This window comes from Erinaceus europaeus, chromosome 1 (genome assembly GCF_950295315.1).
Source record: "Erinaceus europaeus chromosome 1, mEriEur2.1, whole genome shotgun sequence".
Classification (NCBI taxonomy): Eukaryota; Metazoa; Chordata; class Mammalia; order Eulipotyphla; family Erinaceidae; genus Erinaceus; species Erinaceus europaeus.
The window spans coordinates 180,680,647-180,698,454 of NC_080162.1; the positions used below are offsets into that span (position 1 = coordinate 180,680,647).

The 17,808-nt window shown below is 46.2% G+C and overlaps 2 protein-coding genes across 2 annotated transcripts in view; one reads left to right on the plus strand and one right to left on the minus strand.

Moving 5' to 3' along the window:
* Window positions 1-9,553, minus strand: part of RDH10 (retinol dehydrogenase 10) — a 32,206-nt gene extending 22,653 nt beyond the window's left edge. Inside the window, exons 1-2 of the mRNA XM_007538864.2 lie at window positions 9,264-9,553; window positions 7,263-7,498 (exon numbers count right to left, since the gene is read on the minus strand). Coding sequence (XP_007538926.1) covers window positions 7,263-7,498; window positions 9,264-9,552 — 525 coding nt within the window. The 5' untranslated portion in view covers window position 9,553. The remainder of the gene's footprint in view (window positions 1-7,262; window positions 7,499-9,263) is intronic.
* Window positions 9,554-11,102: 1,549 nt separating this feature from the next.
* RPL7 (ribosomal protein L7) lies at window positions 11,103-14,254 on the plus strand. Its single transcript, XM_016195125.2, has 7 exons — window positions 11,103-11,241; window positions 11,873-12,026; window positions 12,173-12,339; window positions 12,778-12,915; window positions 13,021-13,130; window positions 13,629-13,838; window positions 14,193-14,254. Exons 1-6 carry the CDS (start codon window positions 11,228-11,230, stop codon window positions 13,835-13,837), a joined length of 792 nt encoding a protein of 263 aa, XP_016050611.2. The 5' UTR covers window positions 11,103-11,227; the 3' UTR covers window position 13,838; window positions 14,193-14,254.
* Window positions 14,255-17,808: the final 3,554 nt, after the last annotated feature.

The window sequence follows — 17,808 nt, forward strand, 5'->3', positions numbered from 1 at the left end:
TTTGAGATTAAAAACCAGTAAATCACATAAGGACTTCAACATTAATGATTACGGACCATTCATGAGATATTAGGTACAACCGTAGCACTAATGCCTTTAAGTGCTGCATTACTCAGATTTAGCTTGTGGGCTTTTACTTCTCCTGGATGGATTTTAACTAAATAGACTTTAGACATCTGGATATAGATAAATGCCTAAGTCAGTAATTAGTATTTTAAAACTGTGAAACCTTTTAAGTTAAGTGGTCTATTAATTAACTACCAACTATCTTGTCTGACTACCATACCAATAGAAGTAAATTATCAACTAGCTATTTGACAGATTTAGTCCTTTACCATGTAAAATTTCTTTAGAACATAAAAGACCTGAAGTTAAATGCTTTTGTTCCCCTTTTTGGCTAATTTGGGATAAATTTTGCTGTTCATGTATGGAGATCAATCACAACAACTTGGTCAAAGAGAATCTATAGATAACCTTTGTCTTTTAGAAATGGCAAGCCCTGTCAAGGAAACAGCTCACCAGGTGGGGTGTGTGCAATGTTGGCACTACATGGGGGCACCAGGACACAGGGGAAGCGCTCCAGGACTGTGATGTCTCTCCCTCTCTACAAAATGAAAGTCAGGCCAAGAGTGGTGAACGAATCGTGTGTGCGAGGCTCCAATTATGCAAAATAATAATAGAAATAAGTAAATGGCAAGCTAAGATGATTAAAACATAATGATTGAAGTAATATTAATATTTTGTGGAAGGCTTGTGTCTGCAGTACCTGTAGAGGTCAACTTCCCGTATTTCAAAGGAGAACTGGAGAAATATTTTCAAGCTGTGCATGTCGCCGATAGTGATACTAAGCAAATGATTTCTAAGATGATCCTTATGTGAAAAATGCGCTGTATCACACACATTCACTACAGTCCTGTTCTAACACTGACTATCACCCAACAGTCTACGCTGACTAGAACCCTGCCCAAATCTGTCAGTTTCTCACAGGTGACCAAGAGAAAGTTCTTGGGTAGCAGTTGCTAAGACTACTAGAAAATGAACTACCAAAAGAGATCACAGGACTGCACAGAATACTGCCAAGTTCTGTAAAGACTTTCAAAGTATATGGAGATAGTAAGTGGTTAAGAAGGAAGAAATTGTGGTGAATCCTCCCCTGAAGCCCAGTCGTAGGGAAGTATGAAAGATTTGAGTTTGATTCAAAGTTGCTAGCCTCATACCAATGAGCAGCGTTAATGTATGACAGAAAAAAACAAGCATACACATGGGGGAGGGAGAATGGAAAAAGTTGTCAGAAAACAAGACAAATAATAAATGTAAGGCAGCTTCATTTTGAAATATCATTCCTACTTAGTTTGAAGTAGGCTGACATAATGTTTACCTTTTGGAACCTTGAAGGCAGAAAGGCATGAAGACAAAAATCCATGAATCAATATAAACCTCTGAATAGATTATCTTCTAAATATTTAAACATAAGTCTAGCCTTTATTTTCAAACATTATGGAGTGAACTTGTAATTAAAACCCTATCCCAGGCAGGGGAAAACAAACAGACATACATAACAAGGTGTCTTCAGACAGCTTGCCATCTACTTTGGAATTTCAGGGCATAATATATGAAAAGTTACAACAAAGAGCACATGCTATACACCAAAAGATGGGAATGAGTCAACAAACAACGCAAAGAGATTACAGGAAACAAAAGCAGCCCTAAACAAATCGTTTAACTGCAGCTTCATCAGAAAACAGTGGGCTAGGCAAACAAGGAATTCTGCAGCTCTAACATGCAAACATGCCAAGAGGTGAAGTGAAGAGGGCAGGTTATGTTAAGAAGCCGAAGTGAGGGGCCAGGTGGTAGTGCACCTGCTTGAATACAAATATTACCAGGAGAGAGTCGGGCGGTAGCGCAGTGGGCTAAGTGCACATGGCTCGAAGCACAAGGACTGGTAAGGATCCCGGTTCGAGTCCCCGGCTCCCCACCTGCAGGAAGCAGGTGAAGCACCACAAGCGGTGAAGCAGGTCTGCAGGTGTCTATCTTTCTCTCCCCTTCTGTCTTCCTCTCCTCTCTCCATTTCTGTCTGTCCTACCCAACAGTGATGACATCAATAACTACAACAATAAAACAAGGGCAGCAAAAGGAAATAAATAAAAATAATTTTAAAAATTTAAAAAACAAAAAACAAATATTACCAGGAGAAAGGACCCAGATTCGAGCCACTCCCTACCTATAGAACGGACAGTTCCTGCGCAAGCAGTGAAGTAGCTCTGAAGGTGTCTCTTTTTCTCTCCCTATGGATCTCCATCACCCCCCTTGATTTCTGTCCTATCAAATAAAAGATAGGGAAAAAGGGGGGGAAAATGGTGGCCAGGAACGGTGGATTCACAGTGCTGGCGCAGAGTCCCCAACAATACCCCTGGTGGCAAGAAAATAAATAATCCGAGGTAAGCCATGCAAGCTTATGAAGGGGCTGGCAAAACAGCTCACCTAGACACTGCATTGCTTGGCCATGCACACAGGCTTGAGCCCAGCTCCCACTGCACTGGAGAAAGTTTCAGTGCCATGGTGTCTTTGTCTCATTCGGAAAAAGTTGGCTCAGCGCAATAACAAGAAAAAAAAGGTCAAAGTATTCAGGAATGTAGTATGTGTGCTTAGGGCCACCACCGGGCCCCTAAGTAGTCAGGAGTGCAAGAGGACTAGCATAAGGAATGGCTTAGTAGTAGGAAGACCTGAAACTTCTCAGGCTCTATTTCATTGTATATGGCTTTAATTCTGATATGCTTATGTTATCAGAGCACTGCTGGCAAACGCTAGAAGAAGAAGAGCACTGCTCAATTCTGGCTTATGGCGGTACATGATTTGATTGAATTTAGTTGCTGGTGGTTCAGGCATGGAATTGTTATGTAAAACACTCTGCTACCTCCCCTTGGCCCCTATTTACCATTTTATGAAAACACATGTTTTGGCCTGGGAAGTGACATAGTGGGTAGAGTGCTGGATTTACAAGCATGAGTTTCTGAGTTGATCCCTGGCATTGCATGTGCCAGAGTGATGTTCTGGGTCACTTTCTCATTAATAAATGAATAAATCTTAAAAAGAAAAGGAAGGGAGTTGGGCTGGGCAGTAGCACAGTGGGTCGGTTAAGTGCACCTGGTGCAAAGCGCAAGGACCGACATGAGGATCCCGGTTTGAGACCCCAACTCCCCACCTGCAGGGGAATCGGCTTCACAAGGGGTGAAGCAGGTCTGCAGGTGTCAATCTTTCTCTCTCCCTGTCTTCCCCTCCTTTCTCCATTTCTCTCTGTCCTATCCAACAATGATGACATCAACAGCAATAACAACTACAACAACAATAAAAACAAGGGCAACAAAAAGGAAATAAATATTAAAAAAAAAAAAAGGAAAATGTGTCAACTGGTTCAGACATTCTGTTCAAAGACTGAGGTTTTTTTTCCCTGCCTTCAAGGGTTATTGCTAGGGCTCAGTGCTAGCACTATGAATCCACTGAGCGTAGTGGTCACTTTTCTCTCATTTAATTGGATAGCAGAGAGAGAAATTGAAGGAGGGGGAGATGGAGACACTTGCAGACCTGCTTCACCACTTGTGAAGCGACCCCCTTTAGGTGGGGAGCTGGGGGCTTGAAACAGGGTCCTTGTGCTTCAAACTATGGGTGCTTAACCCGGTGCACCACCGTCAGGCCCCTCTAAATGTTTTACTATGTTAATTTAATAGAGGCAGGCAGAAACTGAGAGGAAGGGGGTATAGAGATGCAGAGAGACACTTACAGCCCTGCTTCAGCACTCCTGAAGCTTTCCTCCTGTAGGGACTGGGGACGTGAACATGGGTCCTTGCACACTGTAATACGTGTGCTCAACCAGCTTCGCCACCACCCAGCCCTTGAAAAAAAATCTTTACTCCATTGATTTAGATATTTAAATGTATGGAACAACTTCCTTTCCCCACCCAGACGTAGTAATAAGATGTTGGTTGTTTCTTTTTCTGATTATTTTAGAATGATTATTTTACTGATTTTATTTATAAAATTTCAAAAGTAACCAAATTTTTGAAGAAATTCCATATGGTCTGAAGTTAAATACTTTTAGTAGGAAAGCAGTTTCAGGCAGTAGTTAGCACAATGGTTATGCAAATAGACTCTCATGCCTGCGGCTCTAAAGTTCCAGGTTCAGTCCCTTGCACCATCATAAGCCAGAGCTGAACAGTGCTCTGGTTAAAATAATAATAATAATAAGTAAATAAAAGTAGTTTCAGTTACTGGGCTTTCTATAAAAAGAGTGTTAGAGTATAATAGACTATGCCTCTAACATTAGGGTCTTTCCTAGAGAAATCAAATCCTCCGGGAGTCACAATGGGTTAAGCGCACATGGCACAAAGCACAAGCATCCTGGTTCGAGCCCCCGGCTCCCCACCTGCAGGGGAGTCGATTCACAGGCGGTGAAGCAGGTCTGCAAGTGTCTGTCTTTCTCTCCCCCGTCTCTGTCTTCCCCTCCTCTCTCCATTTCTCTGTCCTATCCAACAACGACATCAATAACAACAGTAAAAAACAAGGCAACAAAAGGGAATAAATAAAAAGAAATAAAAGAAATCCCCAGTAGAAAAATTCTTGTGGGGTTAGATCTATATGTCATAGAGGAACATACCACCTTTCTAGAGTCCTTACTTTGCTTTGAGATGTTGCTTAACTACACAATTTAGGGAGTTCTTGGAAGCCTTGGTAGTAATGACGCCACTTATTAAAATATGGGAGGCTCCTGAATTCTCCAGCTGTTTTTCTCTTAAGCATCTAAACTTAAGAATTTATTTTCAGTATTGAGTCAGAAAATGCATTTTAGAGTTGGAATCTCTTGACTTCTTGCTGAGATTTACAAACCTTTTGGTAAGCTGAGATCAAGAAAGTAAAATTTAAAGATTTACAATGATTTTTACAGATTTTTTTTCTTTTTCAGATAGTGGGGGATGTGTGTTAAATGGTGTCAGGGCTGCCAAAATTAATCTTTCTTTCCAACTAGTTCCTTTAGGTGAAAAAGTTTGTGGTAACTGTTCAAAGATATATTGGTACCGGCTGTGGTGTTTTCCAGAAAAACATTGTGTAGGTAAAAGTTTAAGTTTCAAGTCTATACAACATCTCAAAAGTTGCTGGGATGGTGTACTGCACCCAAGTAAAAGACTCTGTTGTGGGTAGGGGGGAAGAGTACAGGTCCAAAAAGGATGACAGAGGACCTAGTGGGGGATTATATTGTTATGTGGAAAACTAAGAAATATTATACATGCACAAACATTGTATTTACTGTTGAGCGTAAAACATTAATTCTCCAATAAAGAAATAAAAGTTTCTGGTAAAGAATAAATAAACAAGCAAGCCCAGTATATGGCTGTTTAACTGTTTAAGATGGCTAGTTCACTGAAAACAGCTGGAGTTTCTACAGCAACTTCATCTTTTACCATTCGTCAAGTGCAAATTGTCTCAGTTTCTTAATTTCAAATGATCACTGTTTATTTTATTCAGAATTATAAACAGGAGATTCTTGATAAACTGTATTTCAAATTTATTCAGCTGCATTCCCATTCACTCACCTGATCCACACTTTTGTTACTTGCTACCTTTTTTCAGCAGTAAGAACTTTAATTTTTTAAATTATTTATTTATTATTGGATATAGAGAGAAATTGAGGGGAAGAAAGAGACAGAGAAACACCTGCAGCCCTGCTTTACCACTCGTAAAGCTTTCCCCCTGCAGGTGGGGACCAGGGTGGGCTTGAGCCCGGGGCCTTGTGTACTGTAATGTGTGTTCTTTCCCCTGTTTTGTTGCTCTTGTTTATTATTGTTGTTACTTTCACCAAATGTATTTGCTAATCTTCTTGTTTAAAACATAGATATGAGAATAAAGGGCATGTTTAAATAAGCTTCTTTCATGACCAGAGAAAAGGTTTGATGTTTGAAGAACAGTATTTGAATAAGTACTTCTAAAGCCAGATTAAGTTTTTAATCAGTTGCTAAGAATTTAATGAGGTTTAACGTGACCTATTTAGGAGAAACAGTTCTTTGTTGTAGTGTCATAGAAGAGTGATTCACCTATGAGGGTGGGGGGACCCCAAACCTTCTTTACTCTTTCTTCACCGGATCCGACCTGTTCACAAATACAATGGGAAATGCTATGGAGGAAGAGAAGCATAAAGTGGGTCAGCAGTATGGTTATGGGGAAAGCATTACACCTACCATTACTGAAGACAGGTCAGCCAAAAAGCTGCCTGCTGGTTAGTTTTGTTCCTCCTTCTGAGAGAAACAGGAGGCCCACTCCTCTCAATCTTAGATTAGTAGCTGATGATTAGAAGTTGATATAAATACCTGACTCACCAGGTCACGAAATGTCCCTGCCCCTGTATGGTGACTCTGTAGAGTGATTTGTGTTCTCACAGGAAAGGCATCTTCTAAGTTGAGAAAGTTTAGAGGCATATTCCAACAGGACAATTTCACAGACCTTGTGAATTGTCAATGGATGTTAAGTGGCTGCCAGGGTGGGCTGACCACTCCCTATGGACCACAAATGCTGATCTCAGAATTTCTGGCACTTTTTAAAATGTGGCTGAGCAATAATTTGGAAGTCTAAACTTTGACTTTAGGAATTCGTAAGAACAACCAATGTTTTACAAACTCAACAGAAAGTAAAACAAACAAACCTAGGGTTTAATGCTCCCTCTTGTTATTTTTATGGCAATCTTTCAAACTTGTTCAGAAATGTTCAGTCCTTTACCCTCTCAAGAAATACTGAATGGGGGGGGGGGTTTGCTGGGAATAACTATTTAATAATAAATGGCTTATGCTGTGATTCACCATGGGGGAGCTGAGTTAGAAGAATGTTCTGTGGTGAAAGAGCACAGGTGGCTGTCCCTCCTTCCTAACCTTTTTTTTTTTAAAATTTATTTATTTTCCCTTTTGTTACCCTTGTTGTTTTTTATTGTTGTTGTAGTTATTATTATTGTTATTGATGTCATGGTTGCTAGATAGGACAGAGAGAAATGGAGAGAGGAGAAGACAGAGAGGGGGGAGAAAAAGATAGACACCTGCAGACCAGCTTCACCGCCTGTGAAGGGACTCCCCTGCAGGTGGAGAGCCGGGACTCGAACCGGGATCCTTGCTGGTCCTTGCGCTTTGCACCACCTGGGCTTAACCCACTGCGCTACCGCCCGACTCCCCTTCCTAACCTTCTTACGAGGAGCACCCAGTCATAAAAACAAGGATGTTTATATTTACCCAGAAGTGTGCATGGCAATTGACCATCATGGTTCTCTCAATGAGTTCATCAGGACATTCCAGAAGGTGATGCCCAGAGACCACACCGGCATTATTGACCAGGACCGAGACCTCGCCAACCTCCTTCCGAACCCTTTCAGCTGTCAGGTAGACATTCTCCCTCTTTCCCACATCACAGGTGTAGGTAAAAACCTGCAAGTTACAGTGGGGCAGAATTTCTTCCTCACCGTTCCCAGCTGTCCTCAGAAGTCCAGATGAGGGGGGAAATGAAACAGAGAAGGGGGGGGGGGTGCAAAATATGAGTCACATGGCAATCAGTAGGACAAAGATCACACAAAACAAAAATACTACAGTGAGCTTCACATTTCTAACACTACAAGGCTTGCCAATGACTGAACTTACAGCTGCCGTCCTTTCCCCAAAGTCTTTGGGAATTGCATCAACTTACTGGATAACTTTGCTTAGGGGAAAAATCATGCAATTGTGACAAGTCCAATACAAGACTCACAGGATCTGCTTGCTGGAGCTACAGACACCTGGAAAGAATCGATCTCTGGCCAGAGTGGAACACCCCTCTCCTCCCAAACACACATTACACACTCCTCTTATTTGGGGGGAACAATAGCCAGAAGCAGTCCTTACTCTTTAGTATGAGCACTTTCAAAATGGAAATTCAACTAAGGGCTCACACATCAGAGCTTTAAGAATTTGAATTCATCTAAAGTCAAGCAGTGAATCTAGAATTTCTCATGAAAAGTGGAGAGTATTTGGCTTGCTCTAATTGGATTAGTTGAACTCTCCCTCTTACAAATAAATCAAATTTACAGTTGTGCAATTTACCTTAAAATAATTCTATTAAACAAACAATCTGTATTGACTACCTCTCCATATCATCCATGAAAGTGTATCATTCTGGACCTGTGGTTTTCTGACCAAAAAGGTAGGTGTCAGTAATTCTGATGACAGGTGATCAATGGTAAGGGGGGGGGTGTGTGTGTGTGCCCAAGTTAACTAGGCAGAGTTCAACCTTTTCCCTAAAAAATGAAAGTTTTTGTCAAAAACGTTAAGAATCACTTGTCAAATTTTCCAGGCCACTATTTATTAAGGTTGGTTATCATCTCCCACCTCCTCTCAGGCTTTTCTGAAAAAATAAAAACTTAGATTTAAGTGAGCTCATAAATAACAAAAAATTCTTGGGGTTACTAAAAACATGGGACAAAATTGACCAAAGGTTTAAAACCTTCAAGTGCTTTCCCCTTCAGGGACAGGGCATCTTTCAAACAGGCTGAGTCCGGTAACTAAAGTACTTACTTATCTCGGCTGAGACACATGTAATTATTTTCCCATGGCTAAAGTTAAAAAGAGAGAAAGGAGAGGAGAGGAGAGGAGAGGAGAGGAGAGGAGAGGAGAGGAGAGGAGAGGAGAGGAGAGGAGAGGAACTAAAGAATAAAAGAAAGGAAAGAAATCCTCAATGCTGCCCCAGTCTAAGCGGTGCAGAGCTCAGTAACTAACGCAGAGTTAGTTACTGCACCACCACCAGTCGCGTCCCAGGACAAACTTCCCCAGGCACCGCGCACATGCGACTCAAGCATGTCTGGGGGGGGGGGGAGTTCTGTGATAATAACTAGTTCCCCTCCTTCTTACTTTTTTTTTTTCCTTCCCCTTTCCCTTCTTTCTTTCTCGGAGGGGTGCTGAAACCCTCCAAGTCCTGCAAGAGACAGGACACCTCCGTACAGACAAGGGAGGGAGGGTCTGGCGCACTTCCCACCTTCTAATACCCAGGCGATCGTGTTCCTCGATCGTGTTCCTCTACCCGGGGGCAGAGTCTGCTCGCCAAGAGTGTGGAAGGGGCTGGCGGGAGGGGCCCCTCTTCCCCGACCGCAGGGCTGCGGGTGACAGCGGGGGTTTCGGGTGGAGGGCGGGGGCGGGCGTGACCCTGCGGGGTGAGCGGGGAGAGTCTTGACCCAACAATGCTCCATCCAGGGCTCGGGTCGCGGTTACCTTGCAGCGCCGCGGCGTCGGCCGCCTCCAGGTCGCGGTAGATGTGGCGCACCATGCCGGCCGTCTCCTCGTTGCTCTGGGTGTTGATGTCCCAGAGCACCAGCAGCGCCCGGCGCCGGGCGAACTCCAGGGCGAAGAGGCGGCCCAGGCCGCTGCCCGCGCCGGTGATGAGACACACCTGGCCGGCCACGCTCTTCTCCTTGGGCCGCACCAGCCAGCGCGCCGCGGCCAGCACGAACGCCCAGAGCACTTTGAAAGTGACCACGAAGAACTCCACCACGATGTTCATCGCGCCGCCCGGGGCCCCGCACGAGCCCGGCGCCCCGCGTCCCGCGTCCCGTCCGCGCCCACCCCGCGCCCGGCGGCTCAGCTGCGGGCCCTCGGGCGCTCGGCTTGTCAAGAGCCGCCGGGACCGGGAGGTTGCGCCCCGCGCCCGCCCCGGAGGTGCCCGCCGGGCTGGAGTGCGCGGTGCCGCTCCCCTGCTTGCGTGGAGCCACTCCCGCCCCGAGCTCCGCGCGGTGGCCCCCGGGCTGCGCCCCGCGAGGCGCCTCCTGCCGGCGACCGCTCGCCCGTCCCGGAGCGCCCGGCCGGCCGGTCCCGCCGCGGCGGCGCTGACAGCCGCGACTCAGGCGGCGCGCGCCGCCCTCATGGCCGAGCCGCCGCACCCGCGCGTCCCCGCAGCCGGTGCCCCGCTCCCTCGCGTCCCGGGAGGGGGACGGGGGGACGCGCCGCCCAGAGGGCACGGGGCGCCGCGGGACTTGTCAACTTGACCCAAGTTACGGGAGGGCGCGAGAGCCGGGTGCGGGGCAGAGGCGGCGCCGGCCAGGGGCGACTCGCGGGGCGCGGGCGAGCGCTGCCAGGCGGCTCGCAACTGTCCCCGCGCGCTCGGGGCCCCCTGCCCCGCGGACCCCGCGGCTGTCACTCGGGCACCCGGCTCCGCTGCGCCGCTTGCAAGTCGCAGCGCTCCCGGCCGCCTGGAAGCGGGCTCCACGCTCAGCGCTATATAACCCGCGACCGGGAAGAGCCGGTGGCGGCATCGGCCCTCCCTCCGCTCGGCCTTCCCCGCCCCCGGGCGCACTCCGCCCCCGGCCCAGCCCCCCGCCCGCCGTCCGCCCAGCCGCGGCGGGGCAGCCCCTCTCACATGGCCGTGGCCGCAGCCTCCAGCCCGCCGCGCGCCTCTCTTTGCGGCTCACGCCCCCTGCCGTGGGGTGTCCCGGCCTCCGCCTGCCCGACCCAGCGGCCGGAGGGGCCCCGGCCATTCCTTCTCCGGCCGCCCGGCCCTCGCAGTTGCAGTATCGTCACTTTGGTGAATCAGGGAACTCTCGACTGGCCGCTCCGTAGTCAGGCGCTGCGGAGGGCAGCCCTTCAGACAGAAGGAGCGAAGAGGAGGACCTCGGCTGCGCGGCGACCGGGCCGCCTGAGTGTGTCTAGGGTTGGCTCAGAGAGACTGGACGGCCAAAAGCCGACGTTTCTGGACCTACTTAGCTCTTGACAGTATGGACCAGAAAGGGTGCTTCCTGGCTAGAGCCAGTACCCTGGGGACTGCCTATCGCCCAGTAAAAGGTTACCCACCCGCCGGGCAAGCTTGAGTGGTGCATGCTGGGATTTGTAGTTCGCGCCCGTGGGCGTGTCACTGGCTGCGTGGAATTCCAAGTCGTACCCTGTCAACGCAGTCTAGGGAATAGGACCCCGCGCAGTCAAGGTGTCAGCGCTCTTCACTCTAGTTATACTGATTCAAGACTTTAGACAATGCTTGCATTTTCACCCATACAGCCTACACTCGAAAGTTGTTTGTAATAAAGACAGAATCGGGTAGTTGTTAACTTTTTGTCTGTAAAGCGAGTTCTCGCTTCTGGGTTCCTTTCCGGCTTATCCGGAGACACCTATGATTCTTGGGGCTTCGCCCTCGCCGTCTTTAAGTGCACAGCGCGCATGCGCTAGCTTCCTCTTTTCCGGCCGGAACCATGGAGGGCGTAGAGTAAGTTGCTCGTTCTTTCGCGAATCCTTCTCCATCCCCCAAACCAGAGACCCTTCGTCTCGCTTCCCCCTGCTCCTACCTTGGGCAATACTTTTGCCCACCTAACTGTGTGTTTATGACGCTGTCTGACACTAGTGGTGGTCCCGTTATGGTGGGATGCAGGTTCTTTCGGGGCGGGGGGGGGGTGTCTCGGCTTTGAAGGTAACCGGGATTATTGAGACGTGAGGGCTGAGTGTGTGGAGTTCGCGGGCCGGACAGAGGCTCGGACCTCGGTTTTTGGAGGCTCAGAGTCTGAGAGTTGGGTTCATTTGTGGCCGGCAGCAGGCCCAGGCGCCCTTAACGTTCAGGCCCTTCAGCATGTGGAGTCTGACTGGAGCCGGGGTTGGCACAGTGGAGAAAGCGCTGGGCTCTCGAGCTTGAAGGCCCGAGTTTAGTCCCCGGCAGCACATGTACCAGAGTCATGGCTCCGATTCTGATTCCCTGTCTGCTTCTATAGCAAAATACTTTATAAAGAAAGAGTTTTGACCGAGACTGGATTGGCTGAGGGAGTCGGTGTGTTGCAATGATCCCTTCACAGTTTCATTAGAAACACTGTAATGTGAAGATCACTCCCGTTCTTTGCTCATGTCAGAGAGAAGAAGGTTCCTGCCAAGAAGGCAGAAGTCCGAGAGAAGAAGAAGAAGAAGAAGATGGTTCCTGGTGTGCCAGAAACCCTGAAGAAAAAGCGAAGGAGTTTCGCCGAGTTGAAAATCAAGCGTATGAGAAAGAAGTTTGCCCAGAAGATGGTAACTGGAAAAAAAAAAAAAAAAAAGAATTTTCCTGAGGGATTGTCGAAAGCTCCCACTTTCGGGGCCGGGCTAGGACGTGGCCATGTCTGAATCCGCGGGGAGCTTGATGGCTCTGCTAATGTGTTTGGGGGCTTTGTTTTCAGCTTCGCAAGGCAAGGAGGAAGCTTATCTACGAAAAAGCCAAGTACTACCACAAGGAATACAGTCAGATGTACAGGACCGAGATTCGCATGGCTCGGATGGCAAGGAAAGCCGGCAACTTCTACGTCCCCGCAGAGCCCAAGCTGGCCTTCGTTATCAGGATCAGAGGGTGAGTGGAGTTGCCCTGCATCCTTGGGGTGCGGGGGAAGGTGCGGCGTCCACCTTGCTTGTGGGAGTCGGGGGGACTTGTGTGTATCTCTGTGGACATTTTCTGCAGAGCTTAAAAGCCATCGATGTGGTTAAAGCTGCCAGCGTTGTATTTCCAAAGCCTCTGAGATCCTTTACACCTGATGAGTTGAGTCTACTGGGGCGTAGCTTTCAAAAGTGGCTTGCCAAGGGTTGTACGAGGATGTAAATGGCAACTAAGTTTTTAAGGGTCGAAGGTGTTTGCTTGGGAAGAAGGGCAAGTTTGGGAGTTGAATGGAATGGTCGCGCTCACTAAAGGGGAAAAAAGGTTGCCTTACCTACAGGCTAGAGGGGCTTACCTGGTGTCTGAAGTGTCCAGTTTACCATCCTTACTAACAACTGGTTTTTCCCCCCACTGTAGTATCAATGGTGTGAGCCCAAAGGTCCGGAAGGTGTTGCAGCTTCTTCGCCTTCGACAGATCTTTAATGGCACCTTTGTTAAGCTCAATAAGGCTTCAATTAACATGTTGAGAATTGTGGAGCCCTATATTGCTTGGGGGTAAGTCTTCTATGGTTTTATTTGATAAAGTGACTTTGCAGAGTGAATTCTTGGTTTTGACAGTAATAAATTCTTTGGCTACTGATTTGTCTGTTACCATTTTAGGTACCCAAATCTGAAGTCAGTAAACGAACTGATCTACAAGCGAGGTTATGGCAAAATCCACAAGAAACGGATTGCTCTGACAGATAACTCCTTGATTGCTCGATCCCTTGGTAAATTAAGAGGAAAAAAAGCATACAAAAGCTGATGTTTTCTGGCATCTTGTAACTGATTACTATTCTGACCCTTTCCATATTCTTAGTACTAGACTTTTTTTTTTTTAACCAGAGCACTGCTCAACTCTGGCTGGTGGTACTGGGGGTTGATTGAGCCTGGGACTTTGGAGCCTCAGGCGTGAGAGTCTCTTTGTATAACCATTATGCTATCTACCCCTGCCCAATACTTGAATACGTCAACACCTCTGCTTTGAGTGTGCTTTTTTTTTTTTTTCTTCATAGCACTGCTTAGCTGTGGCTTCTGGTACTGCAAGAGATTGAACCTGGGCCTCAGTCTCTTTGTATAACCATTAAATGCTATCTCCTCGACCCCATATTTGTTGATTTGCTCTTAACTTTTATACCAGAATCTAATCTGGATTGATGACTTTCTGAATGCTCTAGTAATCTTGAAAAGCCATTTACAATTTTGATAAATTCTTTAAATCTTTATAGGTAAATATGGCATCATCTGCATGGAGGATCTGATCCATGAGATCTACACTGTTGGAAAACGCTTTAAAGAGGCAAACAACTTCCTCTGGCCATTCAAATTATCCTCTCCACGGGGTGGTATGAAGAAAAAGACCACACACTTCGTAGAAGGTGGAGATGCTGGTAACAGGGAAGACCAGATCAACAGGCTTATTAGAAGAATGAACTAAGGTGAGCAGTTGTATTATCTTTATTGGGTAGAGACAGCCAGGAGTGATGGGAGTTAGAGACACCTGTAGCTCTGCTTCACCCATGCTTCACATGCAAAGTTTTCCCCCATGCAGTTGGGGAGTGGGGACTTGAACCTGTGTCCTTGTACATTGTGATGTGCACTCAACCAGGTGTGCCACCACCTGGCCCCGGGTCTGGTTGAGTTTTAATCTATGTTCTTGGTAAAGTAATCAATTACTGCAAAGTACTAGTTGATTATTTCCTTTTGAGGACATGGAGAAAGATCTGAGGGGCTGGAGAGGTAGCATAATGGTTATGCGAAAAGACTCATCTGTTTTTCTTTTTCCCTTTCAGGTGTCTGCTGTGATTATTTTATTAATCTGGTCAGTTAATAAACCATGCCTACTTTCAAACTGTATGTTGTGATTTTTTTGTTGTTGTTGCCAATCTTTTGGTTATATAATCTTTCCAATAAAACAGCCAAAACAATAGCTTAGCCCTTTGCAAGTAGATGTCATTTAAATTGGACTGTTATCCCAAAATAGGTCCATCTTAAGGGTGGGGGAAAGCCCAGTTAGGTAAGTTGATAAAAGTTGGGCTTATAAAAATTATTTTTTTAACCAGAGCATCACTCTGGGACCTTGAAACTCTGGGTGTGAAAGTCGTACTGTAGGTTAGTTACTTTTAAAATGCTAAAAGCCTTCATTATAGAAACTGCAGCAAAGACTTGACATTGGAAGTTTCGATACATTATCTTAGGCCAAGAAGTGAAAGTTAAAAAAGCTTTTTTAGGGGAGTCGGGCTGTAGCTCAGCGGGTTAAGTGCAGGTGGCACAAAGCACAAGGACTGGCATAAGGATCCCGGTTTGAACCCCGGCTCCCCACCTGCAGGGGAGTCGCTTCACAGGCGGTGAAGCAGGTCTGCAGGTGTCTTTCTCACCCCCTCTGTCTTACCCTCCTCTCCATTTCTCTGTCCTATCCAACAACGACGACATCAATAACTACAATAAAATAACAAGGGCAACAAAAGGGAATACATATAAAATAAAATTAAAAATAAAAAAAAAGCTTTTTAGTCCTTATTGATTGTGCCCAGGGCTGTGTATGGTGTAGTATAAAACTTTGTAAATACTGATGCACTGGAACCATTACATTTTATTTGAATCATTGAACTAAACTTGGGTTGCTGATTTTTGGATTGAAATTAAGATTCTTCAGTTTATAAATTAGTTACATGTCCAAATGTGTCAGTTTACTCCTACAATCAAGTGCCCCTCTCATCTTTCAGACCAGTTTTGATTCATAGAATTGAATGCAGTGTTGTGTATTTAATGATCCCCAAACTATACTCATCCACACTCGACAGCAAGTGTGGTAAACTTGCTAGTAATGAACCTGCGATACTCAAAGTAGAAAACCTTTTTAAAAGGAAAAGCGGGGATTTCTGAGAATGAGAAGATGCAGACACTTAGCAAAATGGGAAGATATACATAGTTTCATGGGTTAGATGTGTCAGTGAAATGTTTAGTAGTGCCTGGAGGCTACCTTTCTTGCCTTTTCCATATTCTAGAAACATTTTGACTTGTGCACTTTTACTCAAATTTAATGTTTACTGAAGGCCATCTTACGGGAGCTGCGGTGAGAACTGTACAGGAGCAGGCAGCCCAGGGCCCGGTCGAGGTCCCGCCAGCAGGGCTGCGGGCACTCGCAGCTCCAGCAGTAGTGTCCAGTAGTAGATTCTGAGCCCTTTCGACTGTTGCTGAGACCGGACACCTCCATGGGAGTTTGGTGTTTGGCTTGGTTTTCTTTGTTAATAAAATATTTCTTTAAAAAAAAATTTCATGTTTACATGGGGCTACCCAGAGGGTTACTTTCCCCATCTCAAAGTTCTTAATTTTTTCCTTGCCATAAGGGTTATTGCTGGTGCCTGCACTGCTCCTGGAGGCTATTTTCCCCCCTTTTGTTGCCCTTGCTGTTGTAGTTATTGTTAATGATGTTGGATAGGACAGAGGAGAGAAAGACCTCTGCAGACCTGCTTCACTGCTTGTGAAGCGACCCCCCTGCAGCAGGGGACCCAGGGGCTCGAATCTGGATTTTCACCTGATCCTTGTTGGCTTTGCACCATGTTTGTTTAACCTGCTGCGCTACCGCCTGACCCCCAAAGTCCTTAATTTTTAAGCACATACACAAAGTTAACACAGATTTCCTTAAAGTAGACTCTTGGGAACATCCCTCAAAGTCAAAGGTCTATTGCAGATAGCTTTATCCCCTCCTTGACAGGCAGAATGAAAGACCTCAGCACTGAAGCTTCTGTTAATGCAGTACATGGCCAGGCTTGAACCTGGGTCCTGCACATGGGAAAGCAGCACACTATACAAGTGAGCTATTTTCCTGGTCCCCATATTCTCTACCTGGAATATTTTTACTTGGTTTCTTAGCCACAAAAGTTCGAATTTCAGCCTTTATTCCAGTATGCTTAGAGTTGTGTTGCACTGCAGACCCTCTTACTGCAAGAAGCAAGGGTAGCTGCCACACATACTGCAATCTGGCTGCTGACAATTGTCCTGGATTATCTGGTGATAAGGGAATGGTGGGAGGAGTGAGTAGGGGCTGAAGTGTGGATTTATGGATATATTTTACTCCAGATGACTCAGGTACATGGTTTATGGGTAGCTAGTCTGCCTTCTACATCGGAGGACTTGTTTTTTATTGTGTGAAGAAATAAAACAATATAGTTCATATAAGGGTAAGTTTCATAAAGGTAGAATTTGTACACCCAGTGGTAAGGGCATGAGCATAGAGTTGAGAAAGTTTCAGTGGGAGGTGTTGAGTCATGAGGATGTGACAGCAAAACATTTTGGGAGAAGCAAATACTCAAGCAGGCATTATTTTAACCGCTCTGGGCCTGACCCTAGGTGGGTGGAGCGTGCAGAGCAGGCGCCCTAACATAACCTTAGATCACACATTGACTGCTAGTCTAAACACAAGGTGGATGGATTCTCTCATTGCAGTTTCAAGTCTGGTGGATTCATAGTTGGTTTAGGAGTGGGCCCTAGACTTTTCTCTTTTTAAATCTCTTCAATGTTTTGTTTTTTCTTAATATGCTGTCTATTTTAGATATAACCTTGCCTCTAATTTTAGATGATCATTTTTCCCTTTAGGATCACATAAGTGAGTGCTGGGGTGCATACTTGGTCCCATGTTTGAGTTGGTTTTAATCAAAGGAGCTAGAGAAGGTATCCAGCTTACTAAAAAGTGGGTGTTTAAACAGTCTTACAAGTTTTGTGGGATCTGACTCATCACCAGGTCTAAATTTGTGGTGGGCCAGGGGTGGCACATGTTCACAGTGTGCAAGGACTCTGGTTCAAGCCCTTGGTCTGTCTCCACCTTCTGGGAGGGAAGCTTCACAAATGAAACAGGCCTGCGGGTGTCTCTTTCCCTCTGTATCTCCCTCTTCGTTTCAGTTTCTCTCCATCTGTATCCAATAAACCAGTAATTTTTAAAATTTGTGGGATTAAGTGATAATTTTGGTTAGAGTATAGATGCTAAGGACCTAATGTACTACTCAGGGTGTTTGCATTAGAGAAGAAGGCACTGAGATAGGGAATCAAGGCGGAATAGAGTTTAGGGTAGAGGAGAGGGGCATGGTGCCTCCAGCAGAGAGCACTCTAGCATGCACGGGTCTGCGTGGGTCTGTGTATTTCATATCAGCAGTGCCGTAGTGTCTTGGTCACTGCCTCACCAAGCCCACAGGCCCAGAGAAGAGGCCCAAGGCACCAGAGCTCTGAACAGCCCAGTTTGATTTCTTTTTGGTTACTATTTAGCTCTGGCTGGTGGTGGTGGGGGAGTTTGAACCTGGAACTTTGGAGCCTTAGGTATGAGAGCTGTTTGCATAACCATTGTGCTATCTACCCTCCAGCTTTTTTTTTTTTCTTTACCAGAGCAGGTATGGGTGCAGGGGATTAATTTTG

Coding starts and splice junctions, on each gene's coding strand:
- RPL7 (XM_016195125.2), top strand. Junction 12,916..13,020: donor GAGCCCTATATTGCTTGGGG/GTAAGTCTTCTA, acceptor TTACCATTTTAG/GTACCCAAATCTGAAGTCAG. Junction 13,131..13,628: donor CTTGATTGCTCGATCCCTTG/GTAAATTAAGAG, acceptor AAATCTTTATAG/GTAAATATGGCATCATCTGC.